The sequence below is a fragment of the Haliaeetus leucocephalus genome, unplaced genomic scaffold (assembly GCF_000737465.1).
Source record: "Haliaeetus leucocephalus isolate CR32 unplaced genomic scaffold, Haliaeetus_leucocephalus-4.0 Scaffold373, whole genome shotgun sequence".
Lineage (NCBI taxonomy): Eukaryota > Metazoa > Chordata > Aves > Accipitriformes > Accipitridae > Haliaeetus > Haliaeetus leucocephalus.
In genome coordinates this window covers 4,853,273-4,865,072 of record NW_010972809.1, presented here as the reverse complement: position 1 = coordinate 4,865,072, position 11,800 = coordinate 4,853,273, and the positions used below count along the sequence as shown (strand labels likewise).

The window sequence follows — 11,800 nt, the reverse complement described above, 5'->3', positions numbered from 1 at the left end:
AGTGCCGTCGGCGTGGGAGACGGGGGAAGCCGCTCCGTGACTGGAGAGCGAGACACCCCCCCGGTACACAATGGAGGGCGTGGGTGTGGGGCCGGTGTGCAGGGCTGGGGGTGGTCTCCCTGCGTGTCACCCGTAGGGAGGGCTGGGGTTTGCGTTCCCGGGTCTGTGTGCACGCGTGTGTGTCTGGGGGGGTGCATACACGCTCGCTCTGTGAGCATGGATATGAGGCGTGTGTGTGTGCTTGGGGGGCTTGGGTGTGGGGCTGGTATGTCCAGGGAAACGAGAGGGATCTGTGTGTTACGTGTTGGGAGGACTGGTGTGCGAGCCCGGTATCTGTCCAGTATGCCTGCAGGAGTAAAGGAGCTGAAGGTGTCAATGCGTTCGCTCACTTTTGTTTGTATGTGTGTAGTAAAAGACTAATGGTACAGGGTATATGAGCAAATTGATGGGTACCTGTCTACGAGTAAAGGGTTGTAGAAAGCGTGCGTGAATGTGTAAATATGTATGGAAGGCTGGAGTATGTTTGGGAGAGTGTTGGGGTTTTTTTGTGGATATACGCTCATTGGCATAAAAAAAACCAAACAAAAAAAAAACCAGAGAAATGAATGTGAGAATCTGGGACTTCCCCACCACCCCTCTGAGTATAACCCTGGACAATGAGAGCTGTGGGAGTTAATGAGGTGGCAGATGTTTCCTGGCAAAGCATCAGGGAACCTTAAAGACTGAGCTGTTCTGAAAAAATTCTGTGAACCAAAGTGGAGCCAGGTCTTCATCCTGTGTTTGGAGAGGGGAGCTTTAGCTAGCTTTGGCAAGAAATGGCTTTTTCTCCTGCTCCATCTCATGCTGAAAAACGAGTGTGGATTACCGTGGGACCCAAGGCATATAGTGGAGAGTTGTATCTTCTGACTTCCTGTCCTGTCCAGGTGTAAGGAAAAGCATAAGCTTCCAGCTCTGAATAAGCAGGGATTTGGTGCCAATAGCAGAGATGTTACTGAGTAAATTCTTTCTACTTGGTATAGGGGTATATTAGGTGGTGACAGATTAGTGGAAAATGTTGAATAAAGGGGATTTGTTTCACATATTTATGAAAATATTCTAATATTTATGAAAGAGTATTATGCCGTCTTTTTCCCCCCTCTATAGTAGTGATTGATAGTTTTGATTTTTTTTTTTAACATCTATTCAAAGTGGAAGAAGTATAATGAAAATAGAGGTGTAGCTGAAGTTGAAGCTGTAGCAAACAGAAAGCGATCATCTTAGGCTTTATTATCTTTCTCGTTCTTTTAACTTCCAGGGTACTTTTTAATGTAACAAAAAGGTTATACAAGTTGGGGTTTTTTTATTTGATCTATGAACTTTTTCAGATGTGTGTCTGATGATTAAATTTTCCAGGTATTAGTGTGGTCACACACTAATAAAACTCATTTTCTGAGTAGTTATTTTTGCATACTACTTATAAAAATACATCTTGTACTCTTAAAGTAAAAAGTTCACAATGGATTTAACTTGTCTTTGTGCCAGGCATCCTCTATAAAGTTTTTCTTATTAGAGCATTATGCAACATAGGCGTTTCTATGAAATTCAGTTCCGAGTGTTAAGTAAGCAAAATTGTTTCTTGGTGCTTTTGCAATATAACAAGGGGTTGCACAAGGTGTTTTTAATGTGGAATGGTTTTTCTTTTTAATTTAAAGAATATGAAAAATAATTAGTTATCCGTTGTAGTATTGCTGGAGAATATGTCAGTGTCAGTTGTAGTTGCACTACAGTTTCTGAATTGGTGCTTAAATGTAGGTTGTCCTTGTAGCCATAACGTGTTGTGCTGAATGTTCTTATGGACTGTCAATAGTTAATAACTTTCACTGGATTTAAAATCCTCTATATAAGATACACTGTTACTGATTATATCTTAAGAATTTTTTAATATAATAATTGATATTAACAAATAGCTGTTATTAAACTTACATAAACCCTTCCTAAAATATTTACCAAAGTAAACTTTGTTCAAAACCAGAAATTCTGTTTTTTCCCTGCTAAGAAAATAGGTATGTGAATGACTTTGTCTTGTTTGTCTACTTAATTCATTCTCTTTGGCACCTCTGTAAAGTATGAGGAGAAACTTCTTCAGAGTACTGGGAAAAGAAATTCATAAATATATGGTGTTCCATGAATGTTCTTTAAGACTGCTTTGTGTTTACTTTTGGACTTAAAGTTGTGGTCTGGACTTGGCTTTTAAGTTGCAGAAGTAAATATTTATCTTCTTTAGATAAACAATGTTGATTGTGTTTGCACAAGGTTATAAAATTTGATCAGCACCCTTCTTAAAAATATATTAATTTCCCCAAATTTTCAACAGGGACCTGATACAAACTCCAGCCTAAACCAGGAATGCTTCAAACTTTAGTGGTTTGAATTGGGTGGTTTTTCCCCCTTAATGAGAAGCTGAACCATTATTTTTATACCATATATCTGATTCAAGTTCAACATAAAAAAAGAAATCCTGTCTATCATATATGGCCTAAAATACCCAGGAGACCACAGACCATTTCATTCCTGCCACACACACATCACACCCTGTGATAGCCAAAGCTGCAAGTGCTGTTCTTTGTACCTGAACCTAGGCCCACCAACATGATATACGTTGCTTCATATCTTCCTGCCTTCACTTGGGAGGTGAAGGTAAGGCTCTAGTAACCATGGGAGAGGTGGCTTTTACCTCACCCTGTTTTAGCTCCTCCAGCAAATCCCAAGAACAGCCCCCTTTATATGAACTGGTTGTGTTTTAGAGTTAGTGGTAGATCAGGGTTTACTAGAACAAGACAATAGCTGAATCTGAACTGAAAAAATCATCCCAGTTTGAGTGCCCATGAAAATAAATTATTTGTTTAAAGGCTGCTTCCACAATAAAGAACAGCAATATTTCTACTCTTCCGATAACCAACGTAGATGTTTTGTTTACATCTAGTTATTGCATGTTCCAAAGATCTAAGCTTCAGGTCCAAGTTATTGCATGTTCCAAAGGCGTAAGCTTAGGGTCTGAGTGGGTTTTATATTAGCCTCTGAGGAGATGGGGGGAGAATGTTGTATGGGGGGGGGGAGCTTGTGTTTTACTGTATGACTTCTAAAGTCAGATTCATCATCTTCTTCCTCCTCACACCCCAATGTCCTAAGGTAATGAGCTCAAGACTCCACCAACAGTTTTTATAGACTTTGAAATAAAAGTCTATAATTTTAAAGTGCTGGACAGTAATAACTCCTGAATTTGTTGAAAGTGAACATTTATAAGAGATTATGGGTGTTACATGGAAGATGTTCCTTGTCTGTTATATTTTTTTTCCGAAGCTCCATCCTGTACTTATTTGTCCCCAGTCCTGTAAGCTGAGAGGACTAGTCTGTAATTTGTGATTTAAATGCTCTTCAGCAAGTACTTCTCTTCCACTTAATGCAGCAAAAACGTTAGCATCTCCAAACAACAATTTGACTGTGTAGTCCAGTTAACTTTGAAAGTACCAGTTAATATGATAATTAAGGAAAGGTCCCAGTGATGAAGAAAATACTGTAACATGTAAAGAGCTGACTTACATTTGTGGGTATAATATGATGTCATTTCTTCATCTGAGTGCTTTGAGTTTATAAGTCTACAGGAATATAACATTATACAGTTTCTTAATTCAAATTTCAACATGTGCTACCTTGTTGACTTAAATTTGTATCTCTGTATTCACAGCACAGATACTTATGCTTGACAACTCTGTAGCTAACAGTGGTAGGCTGGGTACCTAGATCAGAATCTCAAGGGAGCTACTTTATTTTGGAATAATCAGTCTTGACTTATGAAATGTTATAGGCGATCATTATTCATCTGTCAAAACAAGCTAAGGACTAGAGAAAAAGAAAAATGCTGAAGATGGACTAAGGAGGTACTCCATGTTTACTGAAGCTGAGTGGCAGTAGGACAGCGTGTTCATATATAGACAATATTTGAAAATGTTATCATTTATATACTTTATATGTTGACTTTGCATTTTTTATTTGCCCAAGATGAAGCTGTTGATGGAGTGCAACTTCAAGTTTTGATAAGATGGAAGTGATATGAATGTTGTTCTAAACTGTAGCATGCCTTAAAAACTTTTTATAATCTTTAAGGTTGTGTATGCTGACAGTCATATATGTATAATGTGTATATATAGTACCTAAGCGTAACATATGTATGGTATATATAAATACCTAAATTAACAAAGAATTACTCTAAAACTGGAGTGATAGGGCATGAATTACAAGTTAATTGAGCCTTGCAACTTTTGTGGTAGAAAAAATCCCCACCTAGGTCAAACTAGTGGAAAGGAACATAAACTGAGAACAAGATTTAAGGTAGTGGTTAAGTGCTAAGAATTTTAAATAAACCTGAAAAATGGATTTCATTTGTCCTTATTAGAAAAGCTAAGGAATCTATGCAATAGATTGGTTGTCACTGTGCTTGTAAGCTAGTAGGTACTGGTTCTTTCCTAGTTCCCTGTATTTCTTTGGCAACTGTGGAGTTTTGATACAAATAAGTTGTGTTTTGGCTACTTAAAGTAATTTGGATACACTGAAAGTAAGCTCCGAAACTTTCTTAGGTTCAAGCAAAGGAAGCTGGGAGGGTTTTTTTAAAATTTTATTCCATGTCTCTTTAGGATAGCTCTGTGAGGTCATGACTAAATAAACTGAGGCTAGGCTAGTATTTGGAGCTTGCTGCCAGATAAAGCTAAGTCATTATTACCATACCAGCAAAGTATTCCATATGTGCAGCTCATATCATCAAAAGAGCAAGATAATTAGTGTAGCTACACAAAGACCATGTGCTTTTTTAAATCAAGGTAGCAACAATAATCATGTAGGTAAGTTTATACCTCTTAAAGTATCAGTCAGTATATAGGACATAAATAGCCATACCAGTATGTTCTTAAGACACTTCAGTCTCACTTCCTCTTCCTTATAGGTATTGCAAATCTTTCAACTACTCAGTTATTTTTGAACAAGCAAAGTCTTGACCATTTGTGTTCAGAGGTCCACATTCTCTTTCTCTGTTTTCTAATGGCACCTCTCAGTGTTGTCCCCAACCCATCCTTTGCTTCCTTCAGTCTTACTCTAGCACACTTTTATCTGAGAGTCATCTCTCATCATGATTCTGGAGTTAGATGATGCTGAATTTTACAGGACCTTGAACTGTTCCACTCAAATACCTGTGCATAAAGTTCTCTGCCCTCAACCTGTCAGGATAAGAATGATTACATTGTCCTCTAGGTTTATGGAGCTTGAAGCCTCCTTTAGTTTGCTTAGAAGATTGGCTGTCCTCCTTATCTTGTTCATCTATGTTAAACAGCTTACTCGGGTGTCTTCATCACTGGCCCAATTAATGGGCAGAAGTAAATAAGTGTGTTGAACTACCAGGCATAAAAAGAATAAATAAAGGAGGATAAGAAAGGATGACTTGCTGCCTTTCCTAGGGAAAGTACTCAAAAGTGATTTGTCCTGTTTCAGCTTCTAGGACTGAGCTGACATTTTAATGAAGTGAGGTGGTGGTTTAACAAAGTGGATGATACCTATTCAGGCAGATAAAGAAAATTCTTGGATTTGGAAGAATTGCTAATAAATACATAGTCTCTTACTAAATGTGTAGTCTGTAGCTAAAGAACAGGAAACACTTATGTGAAATAGTCAATTGATACAATTCTCTGATTTACAGATCTTTCAGGTTTTTTAACAGCTACTTTAACATGACAAAGATGACTGTGATAAAAGGTTCATAGATTATGATTATAAATGGCTCTGATTTTGTATGTTGTGTAAGTTTTCTGGAAGATATCTTGCTATGTTCTGCTAAGTGCCTTGCTAGAAAAGCCAACTTTGCAAGAGAAAGGTATGATCTAAATCAAAGATTAAAAAGCTTTGTGTGATCAAGTTCTCAATTTCTTTAATATCAGATTTTGAAATGCTACAGTCATATAATGACTATGTAAGCTATCATCCCAGAATATTTGAGCAGTGTGGTTATTCCTTCTTCTTTGTTTTGTATCAGGATACAACAATATAAATTATTGTATATTCATTGCTAATCACAACCATTAAAAAAAAACCAACAACAAACCAAACAATAATGAATCTCTAGGAAATTAGAGGTATCTTGGTACTGAGGGGAGATGCTAGAATAGTTCCAACCACAAGACAAAGTGGCAGAGTTGTACTTTGTTCCCTGTTCAGGGAGACTTTTTCTCTTCCTTACCTTTTAAAAATTCAGTTCTTGTTGCAGGAGGTGAGAATCTTTAGCAAGAATGTGTGTGAGGGGAGAGGAAGGACAAACCCCCCCCCCCTTCTAGTCTCTCTGCTCATAGCTTGTCTGGTAACTTGGTAAAGAAAAGCTTTTCAGCTACTTTTATTTAACAAATTTAGATATTTAAGTTGGTGGAGAGTGGATAATCTAGGGCATATGTACTTGATGGAGTTGCCCAAATGAAAAGCAACTCCAAGTAGAAGATGATCTACAAGTATTTTGCCTACTTACAGGATAAAGACAGTTAACTCCACTGCTTGCTTTGTCCCTCACCCTGCTGCCTGCCTTCTACAGATAGGTGTATCACAGGCCAATGTCCTTAACCCTTCTGTTCACACCTGTCACTTCCCCCTTCTGTCTCCTTCCCAAATGAACAAAGTTTTGGTCCTTCTTCCCTCTTATCTTCAGCTGGACATGAAGGTGTTCCCTCCCTCCAACTCTTCTGAAGTGAACACCTACAAGTTTTAACATCTACAGTCAGTTTGGTAAAATTATAAGCTATTATGAATAATTTATAATAAGAAGGTACTGGGTTATTGCAGGTATGTGTAACACTACCTGTATTTCTTCCATCACTGACTTTACAATGTTATTGACTTGGAAACCTAAGCCTCTGTGAAGTGATGGTTTATAACTGTTTTCTTTAAATGCTACAGCTGCATTTGTGTGGAACAAGGAATATTTCTGGATGTTCTCTAATTTCCTTTTGAATGCATTCAATATGTGTGTTGTTTTTAAGGAGTAGGAGAAAAAAGTGTGTACCAAAGAACTCAAGTTTATATTCCTTTATCCAACAGGACATTTGGAGCTTGTTCTAGTCTCATGTCTCCTGTCCTAAATATAAAGTGAGAGGTGATGCTAATTTTCCTTGAGCCTCATTTGGAATGTAAATAAAACCCAAGATAGTTGCTCACTATGCAGCTATTTTGTTGTGTAAGGGTTTGTAAATATTTTTGGTTTCTTAGTTACAGGGGAGTAGTTAGCCTTCCCATAATCTTTCCCTTTGTTCTAAAAATACAGTCATCCTAATAGTCTTTCCTAAGACTGGAAATCAATTGCCTTTTCTACCTGGTGAGGGTCGACAGTGACCACAAACACTGATTTACTAAAAGGTGATGCAGTACCTAGCAAACCCTGTGGAAATTACAGGGAATGATGGTGCCTAACAGAGTCAGATTCCAACAGGCTTTCCTGGTCCAGTTTCAAGCTTTTCAGCTGCAATGGCATTTTAGGAGAGAATGACTTTCAGTGTTCTGGGACTGTCCCTCTACATTTGCAGAGAGACAAAATCGAGAGCTTTGCTTCTCTTCCCCATAGCATATCTACGTATTGACCAGTCTCTTCAGAATAACTGGCTACTGAATAGGCTGCCATAATCACAGGTCCCCTCTTACCTGAAATAACTGAGTCTTCTGTTCTTGGGCTTCATGTTAAATGGGGACAAGTTTGTCTCATTCTGATGCAGTTTTATGAAATCAGTTGATAGCTGCCTGAATTCAGTATCCACAACAGCACACCTTCCAGAAGTTTGTTTTTAGACTGTGGAAGAACTGATGGGATAATACTAATTAATACACCATTAGTGTAGTTAGGGAGTGTTTGGCAGTCTTGGAAGCCTGTAGTTGTCATGTAACCTTACATAAGAACCAAGCGTTTCTTTCAACTGCAGATTTGAAATATGTATTCTCAGAATCTGTCACTGGGGTATCAGGTTATCTTTACTCTAGTAAAATTGCAAGAAGCCCTTGCTTTCTCTTGGTAGTTGATGTTTCATCTCTTGCATCCATCTTAGTCAAGAGAAATGAAAATTTGGGTCAAGAACATTGTCAGCACTATGTCCTGATGATCCAGACTTCTCTTTTACTGAGTATTTTGCATATCAGTATAATCTGAGTGGTATGAAAATTGTGTGACAAACTTAATTGCAGGAAAGGGTGCTGTGTCCAGAAAATAAATAGCATCTCTACTACAGTATTTACTGGCAAACAAGGCAAAACATCTTCTTCTCTGTAAGAAGAAATTATCTTTTGAAATAGTGCATTCAGTGTCACATTCACCTGCTAGCAGTTTAGTTTCATACTTCTCTGAATAATCTGGGTGATGGGCTCAACCATGTTACTATGGAGAACTAAAATGGCAGATCTAAGATAAGCACATAGTATCTTCTAGGATTGAAGGTCTTCAGAGATTAACATCTGTAAGCAAGGAAATGCTTGCTCTTGCCTACAAGATACATTCTTAATTCCCATATTAGAGTTTTTTTGTCTAACTTTGTTCTTCATGGTTATTCATTGTGTTTTTTCACTGCCAGTGTTGCCAAAGCAGTTTAGACTTGAGGGCCTGTTCAGTCTATTGCTGAACTATAGTCTGCACAGTCCATACCTCTAAAATTTATTAAGTATCTACTAATAGTCCACTTGGTGCTCAAGGAAATGATCCCCCATGGGACAGGAGCTTAGTTGTTATCATGTTGATAGAATAGTGTTTTGAGCTGCTAGGAATCTGGTTTTGTGACCACTTTCAATGAAAGGGTCTTCCCTGGTAGGTCTTCTGATGTAGAAGAATGAAAGTGTTCCTTCCTGACAGGGTTTTCCTGCCTGAAGTTGTACATGATTTACATTTGCAGGAAAGTAAACTTTTTTTTCCCCCCATCTCGTAAGGCTTATTTCCCTATGGTCAAACTGTAGGTCTAGCAGGGCTGCTGGGTTCTATATTGATAGATCCTTTGGTTAATCTCCTTGCTTATTTGCTTCCACTAGAAAAAAAACAGTGGGAACACCCAACCTGTGCTAGTAACAGACAAAGCCTGTTAGGACTGCAGGAGAGGTTCCCCACCCAAATTATCCATGACCATGGGACATTAGATCAGCAATCAGTCAATCTTTCTTAATGTTAGTGAGGGGGTTTTTCAGGTATTTGTAGAGTGACTACTTGGCACTCTTGCCACTGTTCTGTTACAGTAGCTTCTGAGAATGAGAGGTTTAGTGGAACAGTACAGTGGTCATTATCCTTTTGCAAAGATTTTTGAGGCCCAGCTTGGGGCAAGGTGTAAAGGGATGGAGGATCTGAGGAGAGCTGATTGGAGCCACCCTAAATATATGTGTGCATATATCCAAGCATTCAGAAAAGTTACACCTTGAGCTACAGCTGAAGTATTAATTGAATGTAGATTAACCACCCTTGCTGCTCTCTTAAGAGAGCCTTTTGGTGACCATAATTTAGAGGACTTGTAAGTCCTGTGACATAGTTTTGCCTTTTATGCCTGTGTGAAAGGGGAAGGGTTGAGTCTACTCTCAAAGTACTGCTAAATGAAAAAGCTTAAACTCTGCATTTGTGCTATGGATATACATACTATATTGACTTTGAACTCAAAGGACACTGGTTATTGTGTGGCAACCATTTTTTCTCAGAATCTTTTCAGAAGGTGTTTTGAGCTGCTAAGTATTTTTTAAGTTAGCTAATTGGGTCATATTTCTGCTCAAATGACTGATGTGTGTCAAGCTACAATAATACAGGCTCACCTCAAACAATAAGTATCCTGCTGTTGTAAGGAAGCTGTGTTGGTTTTTTGAGGGGGAACTGCAGCAAAAACTCTGAATTGATGACAGTTTTGTGAGATTATGTCAATTGGGAAAATGTGCCCCAACTTGCTGAATTCTGTGATGATATATACCAACTGTAGTTGATGTGTTTAAAAAAAAAAAATAAAAAAAATCTCTTTTGCATTTCCCTACCCTTTTGAGTTATAGTAAATGTTTTTAGAAAATTGCCACCAAGTGAGAAAGGTTCTTTAATTCTTATGTAGCTTCATTGATGGTTTCTGCTCTCTTCTTTGAAGGTAATGATCACGTCTGCCATTCTTTAGAGAAATGTTTGTACTCCACACGTTCTCATGATCTCTTGTCCTTGCTTAGTAATTTAAATAATAGTGTCTGCATGTCTCTATGAAGTTTTGTGCTAAGCAATTAGAAGGAAGGGGTTAGATGTGTTAAAATTTCTTTTTAAAATTGTAGTGTTTTTATTTGTGCCTTTGAAGCTAATTCGATGGAACATTCTATTACAGCTCCTGGGTAGATAAGCTGAAGTCTTTAATCTCAGTTTTCCCATTTGATGTTACCTGATGCTGTCTCTTCTTTTTTTAAAAAACAACAACAACAACAACAAAAAAAACCCAAAACAATTCTTGACTCTTTCCTCGTTCAGTCTTTGTTTCAGTGAATATTTCATTCTGCAGGAGTAGTTACGATACCTAGTAAAATACTGCAATTAACGTTGTTTAAAGTTGTTTAAAGAAGCTATTAAAAGAATGACGGAGTTCTTGTAATAATACATCTGAATTAAGAATTGTGCCAGAATGATCAAAAAATTATAAAAAGCATAAGAGTTATTCCTTTATGATACACTGCTAAAAGGGGGAAAGTGTCTTGAGCACATGCTGATGTTGTCACATTGATTCCTTTTAAGGTGGAAATCAGTATTGCTTTTCTCTTACTGTTGATTGTATGTAATGTTTTAAAGTCTCTTTCTTTTTCTTGTCTCAGAAATATTAACCCTTTATTTCACTGCTTTCTTCCAGAAATGTGGTACTGGGTTTTCCTCTGGGCTCTCTTCTCCTCTCTCTTTGTCCATGGTGCTGTGGGAGTATTAATGTTTGTGATGCTGCAGAGGCATAGGCAGGGGAGGCTGATATCTGTCATTGTGGTCAGCATTGGATTTCTGGGTTCTATAACTGGAGCAATGATAACCAGTAAGTCTGTCTTTTGTTTTGTTTTTTTTTCTTTCTTATTTTACATCTAACTTCTAAAAAGAAAAAACCTTTTTCTTAGTGATTTGTTAATTGTTTATTAAGGATTTTCCCCTAGTTATATAGCTATCCTAATGATAATGACAGCTGAGTTGCTCTTCTATTATGTAAAGATAAAACTACTATAAATTGTCTGAAGAGTGCAGAAATCATTGTACTCTCTCGTTTTGGAAATGTTGGGTACCAAGCTATTCAAAAGGTGTATGCTCAGCAGATAGTATCTTTTGGCGATCAGGAAGAGCTGTCCTGTCCTACCATACTTGTTATGGATTTTTTTATTAAAGGCTTCTGATCAAGATGACCTCTTAGTAACCTTAAAGCCACAAGGATTTTTTTGGAAGTGAGGTCCTGATTCCATTGATTGCAAGGCTGAATTCCTGCTCGTTTCCTTGGGCCTGCTGCAGGTTTTTAAATTGCAACTGGATAGGAAGTTGCTCTTAAAAGAAATGAAGGTGCAATGTAGGTAGTGGTTTACAGCTAAGAAAATTTGTTTGTTTGGAGAAGTTATACTTGGCTCATGGATTTGAATGAACTTTCCAGTCTTGGCTTGGCCACAATGTTACTTTCTACTTTATTTGGGGTAGAGAGGAAGGCCATTAGACTTCCACACACACATGCCCCCCCCGCCCCCCCCCCCCCCCCCCCCCCCACACACAAAAAAAACAACACAAATTCACTTTCACACCCCA

The 11,800-nt window shown here is 37.9% G+C and overlaps 1 protein-coding gene across 1 annotated transcript in view; it reads left to right on the top strand.

The window, feature by feature from the left end:
- TMEM170B (transmembrane protein 170B) overlaps positions 1–11,800 on the top strand; it is a 16,952-nt gene that overhangs the window by 261 nt on the left and 4,891 nt on the right. Inside the window, exon 2 of the mRNA XM_010573218.1 lies at positions 10,884–11,054. Coding sequence (XP_010571520.1) covers positions 10,884–11,054 — 171 coding nt within the window. The remainder of the gene's footprint in view (positions 1–10,883; positions 11,055–11,800) is intronic.